Consider the following 21599-nt stretch of genomic DNA (forward strand, 5'->3'; position numbering starts at 1 on the left):
TATATATATGACCATGTGATATTTCAGTTTTTCTTTTTTAATAAATTTGCAAAACTTTCTACATTTCTGTTTTTTTCTGTCAAGATGGGGTGCTGAGTGTACATTAATGAGAAATAAAATGAACTTTTTCGATTTTAGCAAATGGCTGCAATGAAACAAAGAGTGAAAAATTTAAAGGGGTCTGAATACTTTCCGTACCCACTGTATGTATGTGTATAGATAGATAGATAGATAACTGAATTATTTTGGTTAGGTTTAGGATTAGTTTATGGTTGGGCTTAGAATAACTATGTAAAATGTAAACAATGTAACATAAGTACAAAAACACGTCACAAACATCACTAATGTTTCTTCAAAATAACTCATCGTCATCACATTCCCGGAGCAATTTCTCTGAAAGTCTAATAATAATGTGGATGGACTTACATCGTAGTCACTTGAAAGCCTGTTGCGTAGGTATCGGACACCAAGGGGCCGTGACAAGGCCCTGGGAAATGAGGAACGGGCCGATGCAGTATGTGAAAGTGCACCAACTCACATGAGCGTATGCATTTTCACATGCTTTTTGACGTGCACCATGAACATGCATGCACGCACAAATTCATTAAGTATAAATGCCCACACACAGCTGTCAGGGTGTGTGTGCTGCATGTTATGTGCACTCTTACAACATGCACTCAAAATCTTAATTGCACAGCATAGGACAACAAGCGTCTCAGAGGACAGATAGTCTACCCAGTAAATTTCTCTGATTGATAGATTTAGGATAGAGTGAATGCAAATACTGCGCGTATACACACCACTGTGTGCGCCGCACTCTGTTCTTTATCCTAAGATGCCTTTTGCAGCGGTTGTTGTATGAAATAACCAGACTGCAACGTAAACCCACAGTGTTATTCTGTGTTAGCATCGACCTCTTGGGTGTTAGGGTTAGGGGCCGCTGGGTGGGCTTGGCATCGCATTAGTGCCCCTCAGAATGGAGCTTTTCATTCAAGTGGGATATTTCACAAATGCTCACATGGCTGTAAAAGTGCCAGGCACTGGTGCTGCACCTTATTGCGATCACCAAGGGTGAAATACTTAACGCGAGCTTCCTGTGGCCCTTGCTTTAGTTTTAAGTTTCCTTTGAGGGCTGATTGTGGACCAGCTTCTATTCACGCTTATGACCTTCACCATTAGTGTGTGAATGGTAAAGCAGACCTAGAATCAAGGGACAATTCATCCCCGGTCACGGCTGGCTCCAAACAGGAAGCTGTGAAAAGCCGCTCACTCATGACCAATCAGTAATTACAGCGATAGCATCACTACATGTTCCTATGGGATATTCACGGACAAGGAATACTGTAGCACGTCCCACAGGGACGCACAGTGGATGCGGTTAATTAAATGCAAATACCAACTTTGACATTTCATCACTTTTATTTATTTTATTTATATATATATATATATATATATATATATATATATATATATAGTTTCTCCGTCGCCCCCCGAAAGAACACTAGAACTCTAAATTAGCCACAGCAGCTCCAAGGACAAGAAGTGTAACCATACCCGTCGCATCAAACGCTGGCCTGTCGTCACGTCCACCCCCGAAAGAAGCAGAAGAGGCGTGTGCTGGACTCGCCGGTCAGCTGTGTCCACCGAGCTCCAGTTCCCACGTTTCTCCTGATAATGCAACATCACAGAGGGCGGGGTTGGTGCATGAATCAACCCTCTGATTGCCCAGAAGCGCCGTCGTATATATCCCTAATGTCAACTTTCTCCAAGAAATCTCTCAGGTTTTTTTTTTCTGTCACAGAAAAGCAGCTCCCACAGAAGTGACTGCACTTTAATCAACATGTCAGCTGGTTTGTAGAGGTTGTTTACTCAAAAAGCTGAAGCCTCAAACTCTCACTTAAACTGCAGTCCCTCTGCGGCTGTGACAGAGTGAGACGGGCCTCTCTCGTGAGGGCCGTTTGAAGAGCCACAGCTGTAACAGAAGATCCTGTCTGATTGCAGGTTAACTCAGTTAAAGTGACTGTGTGACAGATTGTCCACTTTCACCGGCTGAAATCAGACCCCGAGAGCCACTTAGGTCGAAAAAGGGGGAATGACGGGGTCTGTTGTCTGCGTGAATGCCTGCGCGTGCATGTATGGGGGGGAACACACACTCACACACAGACACACGAGGGAGAAGGGGGAGTGTGTTTCTAGCTGCAGGGAGGGGAGGAGAAGGGAGGAGGCTTGCCTTTTTCACACTCTGAAGTCTGAATGCAGCAATATAGTAAAGTTAGTGGGCAGTCAGAGAAAATAAGTTACTCCTTTTTAAGAACAAGAGAGTTGTGAGCTCGGACTCTGTTTCTCATTCACTCTGTTTTGGAATTTCTTCAGCATTAACAGGGAGTCCACTATAAGTTTTTTTTGTGACATTCCATGCCTGGAAAGATGTCCGATTCTGGAGTCAATCCACACTTGGAAGGGATTATTTCAGATTTTGAAGGTTTGTAGTTTGTTTTCTACAAATTCTTTCACTTACATTATTGAGAGATTATAGTGAGCAGCAACATCTGTCAGAAGCTTGTGAATGGTATTAGTATTGAACAATATCTTTCCACTTTGCGTGTGTATGCCTGTGTCTACTGCGTATGTATGCTTGTTACAGTTAAAAACAGGGTGTTGAGCATACGCTAGCCAAGTCCCTGTAGCCTTTAGTCTGCTATTGATTATACCCAAGTTACGTCAATAATAGAAACAAACATCACTGACACCAAACTATTCCAACCCCAGAAAGCCCTCAGCAGAAAGCACTACGAGGGAGACAGTGGAAACCTCAGCGTTAAGAGACAACATCTGTCTCACCTCCTCGTACAACATTCACAACTTTGTCTCTCTTTTGTTGGCTAAGCCGGTGTGGAGCTGGCATTAATTCCCTTTGTCCCCCTCTTCCTCTTCCTTCCACTGTTCTTTCCTGTTCCTCGTCCGGTCAAACCGCGTCCCTCCAGCTGGTCTTTGGCCTAAGAAAAAATATAGATCCTCATCAATATCCCGATTACTTAAAGTACTCTTTAAGCCTTCTAGCAGGGTTTGACCAGTTCAGGTAGCACAACATCTGTTGATTCATTTAATAATCAGTTGACTGCTTGCTCATTCAGTGAATTCATCTGCGTTGCCGTCATCTCTGTCTCATGTCTTACTGACACGCAAAGTTTCGATAAGCTAAAATATACCTGGGTTTTTAAATGCTACAAAATTGAATTGAAAAACCCCAATAATTAAAAAATGGATGTGTGTCAGCTTGCTTATGCTTGTTTAGTTTGTGACTCTACTCTTTCATCTGATTATGATAATCAGACAAATGTGTTCAGATTGAAGTTTTTAATGTGACAAGTATTGCCTCAATCGGGTAAAGAGCAAATTCTACACAGAACAGTTTCAATCTTGTTACTGAGATCATCTGGTCTTACCTTGTTTACATCATTAGAAAATCTCCACCTGTACTTCATTAGGAACTGGTCAACTTGCCTGACTATTCCCATATTCATTTAAACTATTACTGTGAATATGCCTATGTCAAATCGTAGTTACCGTTATCCTCATGTGATTGCTTGTCCTGCCTTACCTCCCCCTGTGATGGTTGGCTTTTAGCCCCGCCTTTGAGTGAGGCAGTCTAGAAAGGCTATAAACACTTTAGCCTTCAGTCGTGGTCGTACAACTAACCATACACACTACTTCATCTCAAGCAAACCCCGGCATTTACTGGTTTATTTTATAAGCAGAAAACATGGCAAAGCCTTTATTTTTTAAATTGATGATTATATAAGATCATATGCAGCATATGGGAACCAAGTCCAGTATCCTTAAAGGGCTGATGTGCAACCCAAAACAATGGTTCACGATCACATTTTTTGTGGATGTGGCTGGGAGGATCTTTTCATACCCATGCTTTCAATAAGAACTCTTTCTTCCAAAAAGGGATCGTTGGATGAAAAGGGTTCCTAATGGAACCCTTAGTCTTACAAAGAACCCTCTGAAGAACCCTCTAAAAGGGGTTCTTCAGAAGTATATGGTTTTGGAACCCTTATTTCTAAGAGTGTATAGTACTCAGTCAGTGGTGGCCAAGCATTGTCATGTGCTGTGCAAATGGGATATTACAGGTGTAGGGAATTTATGTTAACTAGCTTATTCAAAATGACATTGAAAGGCAATAAATCCAAATGTTAGTCAGAGTAAGGTCAATACCAGGTTCCTCCCCATATGTTCTCTTATAATGTAGTGTCAAAGATAGCATTAAGTACGTACCTACGATCTACACACAGAAAGCACCTGTATCCAGTACCTAATAGTGACCACCACAATCTACCCCACCAGTAGATTATACTGGTCATTACGAACCATTCTAGTGTTTCCATTCGGAGCAGAAACAAGCTATAGAGAGAGGCGCATGGCAAACACTTGATGGAGTAAATCCCCATTTGATCCCAGATCATTATGTTTTCCAGTACATTGCACTGCACTGTATCGCACGCTGAGGAGGAAATAGGCACAAAGAGGGAAAGACAACGCAATTGGTGAGCACGCTTAAGATGTAATAATGCCTCATGGATGGACTCGCGTGTGGGACTATTATGGAACTATTATGGATGATAGAAACCACCATAACAACTACACGCTGAGACAATGTTATGATTTTCTGAAAGGTAGAAAATGTCTCTGTCTGCTGAATCTGAACGAGTGAGTCACCAGAGAATAAGCCCAGAATAAGCCCATATTTGTATATGCACAGAGACTTTGTAGAGTCGTACATGGGCTCCCGGTATGGTTGCCAACCTAAACTGAGCTTTGAGTCCAATCCAAGGTATTTTGCACTGATTATCTGCCTTAGGGTGCCATGTTGTTGCGGCGGAGTGGCACTTGGACGGGAAATGAACCTTAAAAATGGAAGAGAGTGCATGTGTGTGGTACAATTTGCAAACTTGGCAGAAAGGCCAGTGTGTTATTAAGTAGGTTATGTTCGTAAATACAACACTTTCCTAACAGGCCTCAGTGGTCCTGTTTGTTCTAAGAAGTATATTAAACCAGAAAAAGCACGCAGGGCGTTTCTAGTATGACTGTGTCAAGCCAGTTGTGTAAAAGTTGGATTTTTGCAGACGGTTTGTCACACACAAACAAACACGCTGACTGACTCACCAGATGTAGACTGAGGATATAAGCCGGCCGTTTTAGCAGACACTCTCCTTCCCTTCCGCTATCAGTTTTGCAAGGGCACCGTCGCTGCACCATGGGCTGAGCGCAGCCGTTTGTTAACAAGTGTCACGTCACTGTCTTTACACCTTCACTGGTCACTGTTGTAAATCAATCTGTTCATGAAGTGGATAGTTAACCAGTGTGTGATCAAAGGGACAGAACAAGGCTTTGCCTGTCAAAGGTTGAGGCCTAAAGTGCCTGGAGCTATAAGCACCAGGACGGCTATTCTGCAGCTGCCTGAATGACGTTGTGAATGTGTGCGTGCAAAAATCCTCAATCATAGGTGAAATTGTCTCTTGCTTCTGGAGCTTTAACATACCAGAATATAATGGAGGATTTTACCAGCACCAATTTTACCTCTTGTACCAAACACCTCCAACATCCCCCAGAATTCCTTTGTGCTGGACACAGGGTGTCGGCCAGACCAGCAGGGAACGGCGCAGTAAATCTGAAACGGAGAGCTGCGCCGCTGCCGGTCAGCGTGCCAACAACATGAGTGGGCAGCAAAGGGAAATGTGTGTTTGACAGTGTAGTTTTAAGGTTTGGTCTGAGCAAGCAAAAATACCGTAGTGTGGAATTATATCGCTCGTTGTTTGGCCTTGTCTTGTCAAATAGGATGTTTTTCCTGGTTTGACCACATCGACTTGTATTCTACGGCTACTGACATCTCATAAAGTACACTGTGCTCAAGCTGGTTTTATGTAACCCATGTTTGACAGAGTAACTGTCTTAATTACTTGACTTATTGCCTGAGGCTAGAATTACCAGACCGATTAGGAGTTCAGGGCTGTGTCCAGTACAGTACATATTTTATTGATTCAATTCCTGGTTCAGTGGGTTTCTTGTTGTTACTGTAATGTATGTGCAGAGTTCACCTTCTAACAAAATAATGAGGTTAAATTATTTGTGTTTACAATTGTGAAGTAGACAGAAAACAGAACCCTGATCGTATTTTTAGAAAGACCTTTATTTTCAAATGTTCCCTGTTTTATAATGTTAATGCAAAGTTGACACTTTGTTCATCTGTTTCACATTAAAAGCCTTCCAGCAGTTCAGGGGCACTTCACTTGGGAGGCTTTTATTGTGATACATCTGCAGGAAGCGTAGGGATTCATTATCGGCAGCTTCACGTCAATCATCGGAATGAATTAATCGATAAACGGTATGCGAAAACGACGCATCTAAAGTGTTGAGCTCAGATTATTTCCTTGCTTTTATTTTATGATTTCACAGATGTTTTTTTGACATTGACATCATTGTGTAGGATGAATAATTTGGGTTATGATTATTAATATTGTATTATTATGGTGTAATATAACTTTGCGCTGGCAAGACTTTTGAGTCAAAAGACCATCAGAGAACACTATCACATAACTTGAAACTTGTCAGTAGTGGAACGTTAGCATAACTAATCTTTGTTAACTGCTGTCCATCCCGTTTTTACTTCCCCATTTCTCACTGTGCACCCTCTTTGCCTCTCTATCTCCAGTCTCTTTTCCCTCCTCTCCCTCCTGTCTCTCTGTTTGTTTTCCTCCCTCTAATTCTCGACTATCTCTCCTTCGTGCATCTGGGCTGAGATGATACTGAATGTTTTGCGTTCGTCGGTCGGGACGTCCTTGAGACAAAAGTGATGACACTGATGATAAAGAGTCGGCCTAGCCTAACACCTGGGCCGCATTATGGGACGAAGGACTGTGAACCAAAGCGAGGATACAGCTGCCTCCATCTTTGTTTTTGTTGCGCCAATAACCCTTTGCTACATTGTGCTGTGCTGCATTATCTTCCCAAACGGGACACTGGGCGGTGATAGGTAGCGGTGGGATGTGGGGAGACGAGACTCCTGTTAATGAGAATCCTCCGAGGTGGACTCGACCTCTCACTTCCAGCTCATAGTCTGGGAATGCTGTCTCACTGGGAACGATACTTATTCATCTATCTGTCAGTACCACACTCCTTCCTTCTTCTTCCTAATGCTCTGCGATCCCTATGTACTTACGATATTCATGCAAAGAATATCCTGGATGGACGTAAAAGACATGAAGAAGAAAGACCCAGGAGACGGGAAGAAGCGTGATCCTTAAAAACATGGAGATCATCTGAAAGAGAGATGCCCTCAATCCCCCCCCCCCCCCCCATTTCTCTATATTCCCAGACAAACATTAAAGCACAGAAAGATAAAAATTCATCTCTGCTCTTAAATCATGTACACTTGGCTGCACGGTCTCTAAATGCAAACAAACGGCTTGAGATGAAAGCACTCGAGTCCTCTGCTTAGGTCCCAAGCCTGTGGCCATATAATCACAAAGCAGCCAAGAACAGAAATACTAATCTAAGATCACTTCACAGGTCACTGGCAAAACAGCACCTTGGCTCAGCTGTGTTATTTGGGCAAAAGCTTACATAATACATTACATAATACAGTCTTAACGCTTACTCAGCTCCCTTATGAAATCTGCAGACCAATTTTGGTCGACCCGACTTATTCGCTGGCTGGAGTTGAAAGTGGCCACGGCCTTGGACTCCCTCTCAGCAATCGTAAAACACAAGACCGAGGACAGCGGCGGTGAGAAGGACACAGTCCAGTGGCTATGTGGGTTCAGGCGCCAGCCTACAAATTGCGAGTTTATTGTGTATAATTCTTTTATGTGTATCCCTATCAAAGGATTGGATTTTAAAGCTGGTGCCTCACTAGATAATGAACTCTGTTCGCATCACAAGAAAATATGCGATGGGAGTGTGAGAAAATGATGTTCAAGTGGGTTTCTGACACAAAGACTTTTTTTTTGTGCTTAGTGCGGGTCATCTCATGTGTTCCACACATAATGTAGGTACTTCTACATGTAAAGCTAGCCTTACAGCCTCAGCAACAGTCTCCTATAGTGCAAGAATGCCAAAAGATGAAAGGTAACCGCGCTTTAAGATCTAGGTAAAGGGTGCACGGGGAGTAGTGGAGGGGTTAAAGCGATTTGCAACACAAATTGCCACAAACTCCAAGACGTGAGTGCAGATCCGTTTATTCCCACGGTGAACAAGAATGTCCTCGGTGTGTTCGACCAACACGAAAACAGAATAATGCTTTGGCTCTAGCCTGAATTTTTGTTCGGCGCTAAATTGTATCAAATGTCCACTATGTTGGAATGAAGCAGCTTATAGCAGTAAATTATATTAGCGGTGCAGGCTGGTGTGTGTGTGTGTGTGTGTGTGGAGATGGCTTTGATATGATTGTGTTGAGCTCTACATCCCCTGACAGAGTTTTTCACAGAGTGCAGTGGGGCTGGGGCCCCCAGTCCCCTCCCTGTGGGTGTAGTCACTTAAAAATAAACACGAATACATTCCCGTGACACACACTTGTTCCTTTTCTTTTTTTTTTTATGAGCACTTTGAACAAAACTACATCTAGTTACATAAAGACGCGTGCACACGCAGACGCACCGCAAGCCGCAAGCAGATCAAATAATCAGCACTGCGTTCCAGATTACAGGAAACAGGAGATGCTCTTAAGGGTGTGCTTGAGCGGACCGGTCTAACTAGTGTGTCATTATGATACCAGCTCCTGGCCATTCGCTTGGCACAGCAACTCCACGATGGGAGTCAAATTCAAGTTGACTTTGAGCCAGTGCACTCTTCCCAGGGGGTGATCCCATCCCGCAGTATCTTCATCTTGGACGGTGCAGCTATTTTCCTCACGTCACGACTAACCGAGGGGAAGGATGTGCCTCGATCTCTGTGCTCGTGTTGCTCATAAACAAGAAGACTTTGGACTTTTTTTTATTTATTTATTTTTTTTGCCTAAACGCTTGCAGGGAACAATGCTTGGCTGATTGCGTGCATTGTAACATGTGAAGCTCTTCGAATGGCTCTGCGTGAAACCCTAGAATTTTAGTTTTACACACACACACACACACACACACACACACACACACACACACACACACGTGTCATGACAAAACGACACGTACATCAACTTAAACATGAAGGCTTCTTGCAGTGCAGTGAAAAACCTACTGATGGTGAGGGGGATGTAATAAAGTCACATAAGTATGGCTTAATGGCGAGTGCATGCTGTTTCCTTTGTGTTGCCAAACAAAAATTGCCTCATAACCCCACCCTCAAACTCCAGGCGCTTTACTACAGTACTTTTCATAATGAGTTTTAGAAAAAAAGAAACTTTTTGTTTACTCCTCAGTTAATTGATACATCCTCTTTGATGACTGTTTTATGATATTGTTGTCAAGTCTTTTTGGGGGCCCTTACCATGATTCATAAGTCCAGCAGTTCCACCGAAGATCCTTTTAACAAACCAATAATGCAATTCATAATAATATATCTGTCGCAGCGGGAATTTTTCTGTAGAACTACTTTTACTTTTAATACTTGCATGAAGGACATTTATTTGTAATTGAGAACTTGTTGTTGATACGTTCACCACTGTTTTTACCTAGATAACAATTAACAGTCATTTTCATTGGCCAATATTTTTTACGATTAATCAGTCTGTGGCCCAAAGTCCCAAAGGTATTCAATGCGCAATAATATAAATATAGAGAAGCAGAAAATCCTGATACTGGAGAAGCTGGAACCAGAGTATGTTTGGGATGTTTGTTTTAAAATAACTTGCATGATAAATAAATTATCAAAATAGTTGCTGATCCATTTTCTGTCAGTTACTCAACTAAGTTGTTTTCAACGGTCAAATGACCCCACGACTATGTTGTGTTTGTCCCTCACATGCAGCTCTGAAGAGGTCCTTTGAGGTGGAGGATGTCGACACCTCATCTCACTTGTCCCCCGGCTCCCGTCGGACAACCAGCTCCCCTCACCGCAACGCCATGTCTCCCACCAGCATCTACTACCGTGACCTGGGCACTCCCGCCCCGGCCACCACCACCAACAACAACAACCTCAACTTCACCCAACCCCGCTCCATCATGGGCGGAGGGGGCTCCAAGACCCCCGAGCCTGTGTCGCGGCGCTCCGAACTCTCCATCGACATCTCCTCTTCCTCCAGCAAGCAGGTGGATAACGTCACCAGCCCTGCTTCTATGCGCTTCGCGGCCAACAGCGCCCTGAAGCGCCCCGAAGTCCTGGGCCACTCCAAGACCCCCGAGATGAGCCACAAGAGGGAGGTCACTTTTGCCAAGACGCCTACCGATTCCCCGGTGATCCGCCGCAATGAGGGCAACTACAACAACAACGGCACCAGCCGGACCCCTGAGCAGAATCACGCTCGCAAGTTTGAGTCTCCTTGTCCCGGAGACGTCCGTAAGCCCGATATCAGCATCACCAGAGCTCCCCCAGAAAACAATGGCCACCACCTACCAGTGCACCACCCGCACCACCCTAATCCTCACCACAACACCATTGTTACCACCTTCCGCTGCTCCTCGCCTAGTCATGGACGTAAATCCCCCAACCCTGACAGTAAGTCTGTTTCAACATAATATACTAACCCATACTCCTTCCAGTCACATCCTCACACTGAAATACTGTCCTTTTTTGAGAACCTCAAAGTTTCCATGTGGAAACAAAATGATTGCATTCAGTATACTTAAACACATTCTGTGTGTCCTTGAGTACAAACAAATGCATTGAATGCAATTCCTTCCTCATAGAACATGTGAAAAGCGTTTTGTATCCAGCGTTGTTTACATCTATGTCTACTAAGTAGCAATGCTGTGTATCTCGATGCATTACCGCCACGGGAATGTGCATCGTGGCAAGCTCACATGTATCCTCTTGCAACAATACTCGTAGAAAAACATCCTTATCATAAATAGCCACTTTCTGTACTTGGGTACACTGCGGCTATCTCAAGTTTATACCGTACATTTCTATAGTGTAGCTTGGTTGTTTTGCTATTTAGTTGTATACTTTCTGGGACATTGGTTTTTGATGATGAAGGATTAGCGTGTGTTTGTAGAATGTTAGCTGCGATCCGGTCTGTTCATACATTATTTCGTCTGGATGTCTTGTAGAATCTCAGGAGGTTGTTGGCTTGTTGTGTATTAGCTAAATTACTACTATCTTAGCAACGCAGTGCTTTGGTGCTGTGATTTAGCTCTCCAGCCTGTATGATTGCGTCAGCACAGACTATACCAGTTTGATGTGACACTGTCATCAGTGGGAAAGCTTTCTTAAACTCAAAAAAACAACTAATTACATTTAATTATATGTGAAGGAAGGGGAAACGTTTCACTCGTGACTGTATGTTATTCTACATTCAAACCTCACTGGGTAATTTTTTTTTCACATTTTCCAGATTACATTTCATTTTGACTCAGATTCATTATTTTTTTTCTCTTCTGACTTCATATCTTCCTGCTCCTTCTCCCCTCACACTGAGGTAACAGACTAACCCCAGTATCAGATCTCTCACTAAGAGAAAGGTCAGTTACAGAAGCAGCCTTTTGATTAGTCTGATGTCTGCATGTCTGTCGGTAACATAACAGGCCTGTCTGTCGGTAGAAACAGCAGACTGTATGTCTGTATTTGTGGTTATCCACGTCTGTTTTTAATACAGCATTGGAGCCGATGTGGTTTTTCGTAATGTGATGAAAGCCTGACCTTGGCAGCACAGGAACAGTAGTATGGTAGTTAATAGTAAGTAGTGCTACAGTTGCAGTAAAGCCATATGGGAAGATTTTTGTACACAGGGTTGCAGCAGTTTCTCTGATGCCGCTTGTGACATGCTACAACATACAGCAGACTTAAACAGAATACTTAGTAGTGCAATATACAGTATTCAGAGCATTAATATAGTAGCAAACAACTTTTTGCTATGTAACAATATAGTGAAGTAATGTCTATCTGAGCAGAGAATTAAGCCGCTCTCCCTTCAGCGTGTGTGTTGTAATCCGAGCTTCTCTTTCGCTTTGTTGACACAGCCGGGCCGGCCGTGCATGCTTTTAGTGCATGTTCGTGCCTGTGAGCGTGCCCCACTGGCTAGATGCTCAGCACTGAATTCATACGGCAGTTACAGCTGACAACGTACTGTTAGCACCGTTAGCTGTGAGCCGCCGGCTCAACCGTCGCCATTCTTTTTTACGTTGACATGGTGAACTGGTTAGCAAGCAGTTGCTTATTTACACGTCCAGCAGTTAAAGAGCGACATAATGGTCCATTTTGAGTTGTGTTTTTTGCCACCATGCAAATCTAAATTCAATATTCGTTCTCTTTTAGCTTTGTTTTTGGTCTCAACCAACTCCTGAGGGAAACATCTGTCTCTTTAGCTGCTAAATGCTCCACTATGTTCACCAGCTACTGTCTAACTGTGTCTGTTTGCTGTGTGCTGTCTTGTTGATTTTGCCCATTTTATGTGATATGTTCCTGGTTTGTTCTTTATACCGATGGCATACTTCACTTTGTCATAGTTGATGCTTGTAGCCACATTTCCCACGTTATATTCACTGTGTCTGTCTCTGTGTGTCTGTGCTTCAGCGTTTCATGTTGTACCCATAATTTTTCTATGTCAAATAACTATAAATATCCGGTCTAATTCTGTGCTGAAGGTTTAACACGGTTCTCTTCTAGCTCATGGGGGTGGTCGCCACTTATTTCTTCACAGAGAGAGGCCCTGGTAGGGGTCTTAATGAAGGGTGACCTGCCTGGAGGGCCCAGGGGCTCTGACTGGGCCCACCCTGCTCTGCCCTAACAAATCAGCAAGACAGCTGAAACAAACCGAAAACTTATAGTAGTACTGCAATGACAGATTTGAAATCAATGTTAATTAATAATAATTAATAATTTGCCCTATTGCTCCATTGTAAGTGCTTTCAGTTGATTTTCTTCAGTGGCATGAATTAGAAAAAATGTACGCATGTTTTTATTATTTTTCAATATTGTCATATTTTTCCATATTTGTGTCTTTGGGAGTCTATTTGATGCGCTGCTTTCCTGGCCATTCAGTTTTTCCAGGAGGAAATGACATCACACATCATCCGTGCACACACACACACACAAAGGCACACAGAGTATCCTGTGCTTCCTTCCGTGTTCTGTCAGCGGGATTGTTTCCCATGCTGAGTGACCTCACCGCAGCGTGCTTCCTCTCTCAGGGGTCATGTGATCTAAGTCGGTCAGCTTCCTAGCAAATATCCCCCCTGTACTTTGATCACAGCATCGCAGAGAGTGAGTTACACGGGGGTGTTTGTGCAAAAGGTCAACATGAAAAGGATTGTGGACACACACACACACACATACTGTAGAGCAAACTGCATTTGTAAGATCACTGACAGACGAGCAAATACGTCATGTTTTGTAGCTTGATGCTCTCAGTCAGCGGAGGTCACGCACAAACACAAACACGCAGACTAACCACCTAACAATTAGTCGATTAGACGACGGACATAAGCGATTAATTGTGCACACATGCCAAATAGGTTCTTATTCACACTCCTCTCGTGTAATGATTTGTTTGGACGGAGCAAGACATTTGAAGATGAATTAATTAATTTCCTGAAACATCTAGCGTTGGTGCTATTCATTCACAGCAAGTTGACACTCAATTCCCCAGGTCTGCTTTGTTTCTACCAATCCGACAGCATCCAATCAAATTGCGGGAAAGAACCACAAAGATTCAATGTTATGTTACAGAGCGGCAGTCGGGAAAAAAAATTCAACAAAGAGGATTAAGTTTGCGTACAAAAACTATGCGGAGGTCAACAACAAAAAACTAGAGTATGCAAAACGTGGGAGTCAGTTTCCTTGAATTGGGACTTGACTCGTAACCTGACAAAGACTTGGTCCCACCTCTGGTATACAGTATAACCCCTTTAATCTGATGCATGGTTTGGTGGATCCATCATTGTAAGCTTGTGTTTTATAGACAAGTATTGCCCAAAGCATTTTAGTCAAGATGCCAAAAGTTTCCTATATATTGAATTGTTAATTCAATTGAATTGCGCAGAAATATGTGTAAAATGAGTACAAGACAAGCAGATTTTTCCATTTGGTATAATGTGAAGCCATAAACCTCCAGTCAGTTAAGCTGTGAAACAGCTTAAGGTTCTGGAAAAGGCAGATACAGAATCTACATGTCACGGACTCATTCTGATTGGTTTCGGGTCTGCTGTGCTGTGTTCAGCAGCTGCGTTGTCCTTGTTTTTAGACGTATGTCTATTTCGGTTCACACTTACTTGGCCGTTAAAGCTGATTCTGATTCGACGAGGAATGTTATCTTGACAGGCAAGTCTGCTGTTCATCAATCCATCGAACACCACAGAAAGAACTCTATCTGACATCTAAGCGTAGACCAACTGTGGTCAGGAATAGCCTTTTCTTATCACTTTTCAGACCAGATTTCACATTTGAGAATCTTCGTTCAACCTTTGTTTTGTTCTTCACGTGTATGAACCTAGCCGCTGTTAGGGCAGAGATTAATATAGGGCTGGAACAAACAATTATTTATATAATCTCTTGATTGATTACTTTGTCTATAAAATGTCAGTAAACAGTGAAAAATGTTGGCTGTTATCCTTTCAAACAGCGCAAGTGTTTTCAAATTTCTTCTTTTATCCATCCAACCATTACTCCGAACCCCAAAGACTTTCAGTTTACTATCATATATGGCAAGAAAAACATAAAATGCTCACATTTGAGAAGCTGGAACCGAGTGAATAGTCATTAAAACGATTTCAGAATCTCAGAATAATTGGTGATTCACATTCTATCTATCAACCAATAGACTCTGTCTCGATTAATATAGGCCACTGACAAAATAACCAGGCGCTCACCGTTTTTGACATTGTAAAGACAAATACTTGTTTTGATTTTAACACCAAAGATGGACTTCTTCTCTTTTACTGTTACTAGACTTAGACTGGGAGCTTGACCATTAATGGCGTAGCTATCACTGGGCTGATGGGACTGGTGGGTCATCATTGGGGTCACATAACCTCATTTAGCAACTCCTTCAGTGTTTTTTGGGGACATGGGGAAGAGAAAGATGTCCATCTCAGCTGGATTACTGTTACAGCACTAAAGAAAATAGAAAGGAAGTCAGGGCTACAATAAAGGCAGAGCCACTTTCTGCTATAGAGAAGAAATGTGCATTTAAAGGGATTCACTTCTTGTGGTGCCATTGTGTCCCGTGTTCCTGTTGTGTGATGGTAAAGAACAAAAGAGAAATCCTGACCTCAATAAAGCCAGATTATGTACGCTAAACTGGAATCTGTCTTCATATTGCCTAAATAAACAGATTATCGTGCTGCACATTTGTTTTCCTAATTGAGGTGTAGTCATTATGGAGGAAAGAGCAAGTGAAGCCATTTGTCTTTTATTTGGATTGACCTTCTGAAAGTGGGGACGGCGGTGGGCGATTTGTCTCTGCCTGTCCCATAGGTCAGGAAAGGGCACACACACACACACACACACACCACCTTCATCTCAAATTTTTAATCTTACTTTTGTTGTCTCTCATCGACACACCTACACAGGCACACACACACACACACATACAGGCAGCCTCAGGCGAAGGCATATCCGAGGTCAATCCTCACTCGGTGTAATTAATCTGCACTGATCCCAGACCATTACTCAGCGTGACCTGTCAGCTAATTACCCAGAAACTAAAAGGGGAAAGAGAGATTTTTTTCTTGAGATAGGGAACTGCTGCTGACTGAGAATAACATTGTTGCTAAATTGCATAATGTGGCTGCAGTGGTCATATCTCGAAGATCGATGTGGTCTCACAATACAAAGTCTCCCTATAACAGAAATCAATTCAATCAACTATAATCAATCTCAAACTTTGGAGCACTCTTTATTCTGGCTGGGAAATAATTATACAGTATATACAGTATATCTTATCATCTTTCAGTGGAATCATATTCTGATGATGTAGTCAGTTCATGTAACTGGTCAACAAGTTCATTTTTCCAAATGAATAATTCTGTGCAAGCTGTAATTAAATGCATCAAAATGGATTGTTAAAGCTTTTGTTTTCCAGTAAAATCAGAACCACTAGACCCCCCCGCCACCCCTCTTAAATGTAAAAATCTGCTAGTTTTACCGTTCCAACACCTTTTTGTACATTGTACAAGTGGATGAATTAATAGGATGGATAAATCAGTGGATGCGATGGGTAAAAAGATAAAGTCATGTCTGAATTAATAGTTTTATACAGTTCTTGCTGTTCCATAAAAAGCTAAGATGTTTGATGAAGACGATCACAGCAGATGAGGTAATATCTATATTACTTTACTCACGACCACATTTTAAAGGGATAGTTCAGCCCAAAATGCAAAATACATATTTTTCCCCATACCTTTAGTTAATTTATCAATATAGATTGTTTTGGTGTGAGTTGCCTTGTTTTGGAGGTTATCGGCCGTAGAGATATCTGCCTTCTCTCCAATATAATGGGACTATATGGCACTTGGCTTTTGGTGCTCAAAGCGACAAAATTACATTTGAAAAACTCAACAGTGATGTTCCTTTTCGGAAATAATGACCCGGTTACTCAAGATAATCCACAGAACTGGTTGTGTGCAGTTTCATGTAGGAACAATTTTCTTTTAACCGTAGTTCCTACATGAAACTGCTCACTGCTGTTCATAAATAGCATCGCAAAGTGAGAGAAACAATATGTATTTTTCGGGTGAACTGTACCTTTTAAGCTAGATGTTTTTTTCTGGGACCTTTTCTTTTTATCTTTGCCTTAACATGATTATGTTACACTGAGGCACATATTGTCCCTGACTTTGTCTTTGACTAAGCTGCCAAAAGGAGCTCAGTTTTGCTCACTTGAAGTCTGTGAGCCTCCATACTGTTACATCCGTCTGTTCAGTTCAGTCTGTTCAGTTCAGAAATGTCCCACGGTGATAACAGTGACAAGCGTCACTTCTCATTATTGTGAATGTGACGTTCACTGTTGTTGTACTTCCTAAACAGGCCACCAGGAGGCAGTGTATGACAGGTGGAAATCTATTGAGACAGTGAACCTGGTTTGCAGGTTAAATAGAGCTGTATTACCTATTTCTTTCAAGCCAGTGTCATTCACAAAGGAAACTCCAAATTAGTTTAGTTTTTCTGTCCTCTCTCTCAGAGGATTGATACAGTTTCCTCTAAACAACTTCAGGGTCAGAAGCTCGGACCAGACTGGTGTTCTGTTGCAGAAAAACATTGAGCACACAGATGTCAGCCTTTTTTTCTGTTCATGTTTTTAACGCTCCAATACATCACTAGGAAACTCATTCAAAACATTATCGAGCAGCTCTTTGAAGTGTGGACACTAAAAAGAACTGGACATGAAAGTTTTTTTTTTTCATTTTTATATTGGAAGAGGAGCTGAGAGAAATGGGAAAGGATCAGCCCTTTAGCCCCAGATAAATAGACTCTCACACACACACACACACACACACACACACAGTTCCCCTCTCCCCCAGATAAGGCTTTCGGAAGTTAAAGTTTACATTGAGCATCTGGGGGAAGTCAAGGGTTAAAGAAGTTTCCCACCACTGCAGAAAGACCTTTGTCCTCTTCCGTCATCTTGCCAAATCCCACAACTTCAGTAAACAGTTCATTCACTTTCTCCAGCGTGCACTAAAACCAACACACTCCCGCATTTCAGCTTAACATAACATGTAAAAGCACATAGATGTTCAAACACACAAACACACACTTCCTGATATGAGTTTGACAAAACAGCGTAACTTTAGACACACTCGCCTTTGTCGACCTTTTCATTCACCATAAGATAAAAGACAAATAGTAGGATATGGGCCATCAGAGCCCGAAGGAGCCAACTGGGATACATTTTTGTCTCAGCTGACGTTATCTTCGTTTTCGGGTGAATCCTCCCTCTTGTTTATCCAGATGTAAGACTCTGCTGTGGTTCCTTTGTCCAATTAACTTATGGGAAAATCATGTCCGTTGTCTTGGCAATGGGAATGAAGAAACGAAGCCACAGGGCCTTGAAATGGAAAAACAACACCATGCCAGCATGGGCTATACAGTGTTGTTTTTTTCACCGTCATCAATCAAACATAATTAATTAAGCAGACCTGAAATGTAAATGTCTTCTTTAAGAATAAATGCAATGAAATAAGTGAATTTGGTCTTTCTGATCATCGGCAAACTGTTTATATTCACGCCTAGAGTTGTTTTAATGAAGAAGGTTCATATGAGGTGAGTTGTTCTCCACATTCTCTGCTAATTATGTTTGGCCCACTTGTTGGCTGATAGAGGACATACTGGAATAACATGAATTGTTTTTTTAATGTGTGTGTGTGTGTGTGTGGACAGACAGATGGCCATTTGTGCCACAGTCCTACTGTACCATCTGCTGCTGAAAGGAGTAGATGAGAGTCGATGAGGGGGCAGAGGGATTCTTGTGCGGGGGTGTGAGTCTGTCTGAAGTGAGCATGTGTGGAAAATGAAAACTGAGACGGTGCAGTCTTGTCCCTTATGTTACGCCAACTGCAACTGATTACACAGTTGAGTTTGTCCACTAACATCACGTTGAAGCTTGTTTTTTTTGACTCACTATGATATAGTCTATATTCGTTTGGTCACATAGACCAGTGCAACAGATCCAATATGTGACACTGCTGTTTCTACATGCTCCCAGTAAGCTAATGGAGATGGATTTCATAGCATGTGCAGATTTTGCAGCAATAGACAAAGCAGGGGGCGACTCCTCTGGTTGCAAAAATAAGTCTTGTTGTATAGAAGTCTATGAGAAAATGACCCTACTTCTCACTTTGATTTATTTCCTCAGTAAACATTGTCAACATGATTTTATGGTCTCATTGCTACTTTCAAGTCTTCTTCAATACAGCATGATGTTCATTTTGTAAATGATGGTCCCATTTAGAGTTGAACAGATGATACAGCAGAGTATGCTTTAGGGCGGGGCTACCTTCTGATTGGCAGTTCTGGAAGTTGTCGATGTTTTTGTAATAATAAAATATAATACTTTAACCCTTTGACAGTGTGTTTTCAGTTGATGAAAGTTATTTGTAACATTTGTGGTCGCTTAAACATGTCTTATTCAGCGTTCAGTTGTACTTTCTGCCCTTGTGTGTCACTTCTGGTTACAAAAAAACCCAGCTAAAATGCTGAACTTCAAAACGTCATTCACCGTGACGTCACCCATTGATTTATGGACTATGTTCATCTGTTATATACAGTCTATATGTGTTATGCTAGCAGCAGCTAGCGTAGCCTCAAGCAGCGATGAGCAGCGGGTTACAGAGGTCTGGTAAGCCCACTTCTTACTAAACTCTACATCCCTGAATTTTCTCACTTTCAACTTTTCCCACACTTGTAAACAAACATTGGAGTCAAGAGTTCCCATTCAAGTACAAACTGTGCACAGGGGCAGATCTGCTTTAACTGTGCTGACTAGATTATCTAAAAAAATTAAATCACAATTGTACTCCAGCAGGGCAGTTAGTGTAAAAACATCACGGTCCACTGAGTAGTGACTGTGATGCTGGAGTGTATAGTTTCAGTGCTATTTACTCTGTTTCTAGCCTGTCGGCTTCGTAGAAATTCAACTGTGCAAGCTCTCATCTCTCTCCCAACTGGGACGCTCTCAGATCATGGGGAGCACAGTGTAAAGATAAACCCAAAGAATAAAAAAAAACAGCTGTACTGTTTAACCCTGCAGCAGCATTGGTTCAATGCAGGCAGAAGGGCAGTTGTACAAAACGTATTTGGTCATAATACCCTTACCTTTCTCACCCCACAGATGAATGTTTCAGATTAGCCAAGTACTTCTTCTGCTGCTGAGCTGATTGGTCCCTCAGGTGCGAGTTTACAGGCAGCTTTTATTGAATATTTAAGGTCTGAACTTTTAACACCTAAACACACTGAAAACAGAGACGGGATCTTCTGAGGTTTGCAGTGATATTTTAAGGGTTAAGAGAATATAACTGCAGCTTTGTGGTTTACGGGCAATTAGCTTCTTCAAAGACTACCATCATCGGCGGTGGAGCCCGGAGGACCTTTGGGTGAACTTTCCACCCCAAGCCTCTATGGCGTGAAGTGCTTCATGATGCCATGCAGCAGACTGCAAATGTCACCCTCACTCAGTGGAAGAGGAGCCAGATGGAGGAAGCACACTTGCAAGTGAAGATTCGGGGGAAAGGGCAAGTTGCCACAGATGAGTTCCTCTGCGTTACGCTGCTGGCAAACTAAAATCTCTTGCTGTTGAGTCCTGGCAAACACATTGACTCAAAAAGATGCTGCTTCGTGATCTCTAGAAGTTTGCTTCCCTGTCCCTGCACAAGGTTTACATTATAGATAATCAGCATCATAACTGGGCTATAGATGTTTCTGGGCGACGTGCAGCGGCCGCACAGAGTTTAATCACAGAGCTCCTTCCTGTCGTCTCTTAGTTTTTGTTGCGTTGAGTCATCCCTCGCCCTCCGCACATGGGATTCCCCAGAAGGCCAATCCCCTTGGAGTCGCCGTGTTTATTGTTCATCAGGGAAGGCTTTGACTCCGGAACATCAACAGAAATAGAGAGTACATGTTGGTGTGTGTGTGTCTGTGTGTGCAGTTTGTGAGATTAGCTCTTGTAATTTTAGTAGTAAATAATTTAACAGCAGCCACCACATTCTGGGAAACATTCAGAGGATTTTTATTGTTTTAGTCTTATTGGAGTTTTTCCTTGTTAATTACTGGAAGTAAGAGAGGAAAAGGTTCTGACAGAAGAGACGGCTTCCACTTGCAGTGAGATGCACAACAGCCACGAGATGGAAAGCCTTTGTGAGTATCTGTTTGGTTGTCTTTTGTGTCTTCAGGGGAGCTCAGCTGTTTTAGACTATCACGCTGCAGAGGCAAGAGGGACAACTGGTTTCCATTAAGGCCAATCAAGTCGAGGCACAATGTGTCCTCTCTTTCTTTTCATTTCATTGCAAACATTTTTTTTTTTAGTTGAAACAAATCTTCTTACTGAACGCTGTTTTACACTTCTCATAAAATCCTCGTGAGTTGAAGAAACAAGTTGTCGTCCCAGTGTCGCTGTGGTTTGATGCTAAAGAAACAATGCTTTCATTGCAGTCTAAAAAGCAGTGAGGGCTACTCGTCCTCGCAGTCCTTTTCAGTCCTTGACGCTGCAGTAGCGCTCGGTATTAAGCAGTCCAGCTGGGAAAGCTTTGGTGGCTTAAAAGAGAGAAAGGAAAAAAAAAACACTTCCCCATAAACAAACTCGCTAGGCCTCAAACATCTACCCAGTTTATCCTCTTTGCAGTCATCACTATATGCAAAAAGCACTGAGTTTTTACTCGGTACGGTAAAAAGATGACGAAAAAGCAAACAGGGGCCTGAGTTATTATTGTAAACTTCAGGGGAAATGTGCAAGCTGCAGGGGAATAAACCTGGAGGAGTGAAGTATTTACTGTCTCATATATATATATATATATATA

At 42.3% G+C, this 21599-nt stretch overlaps 1 protein-coding gene across 4 annotated transcripts in view; it reads left to right on the top strand.

The window, feature by feature from the left end:
- Window positions 1–21599, top strand: part of septin9b (septin 9b) — an 85417-nt gene that overhangs the window by 33292 nt on the left and 30526 nt on the right. For 2 of the 4 annotated variants that reach the window (XM_031874675.1, XM_031874674.1), the window contains exon 2: window positions 9961–10647. In XM_031874675.1, coding sequence (XP_031730535.1) covers window positions 9961–10647 — 687 coding nt within the window. Of the gene's footprint in view, window positions 1–1565; window positions 2483–9960; window positions 10648–19204; window positions 20941–21599 lie in introns of those variants that run through there. The other 2 variants (XM_031874673.1, XM_031874676.1) reach the window with 2 other exon arrangements.

Source organism: Anarrhichthys ocellatus, unplaced genomic scaffold (genome assembly GCF_004355925.1).
Source record: "Anarrhichthys ocellatus isolate YVR2014 unplaced genomic scaffold, GSC_Weel_1.0 scaffold83, whole genome shotgun sequence".
In the NCBI taxonomy this organism is placed as follows: domain Eukaryota; kingdom Metazoa; phylum Chordata; class Actinopteri; order Perciformes; family Anarhichadidae; genus Anarrhichthys; species Anarrhichthys ocellatus.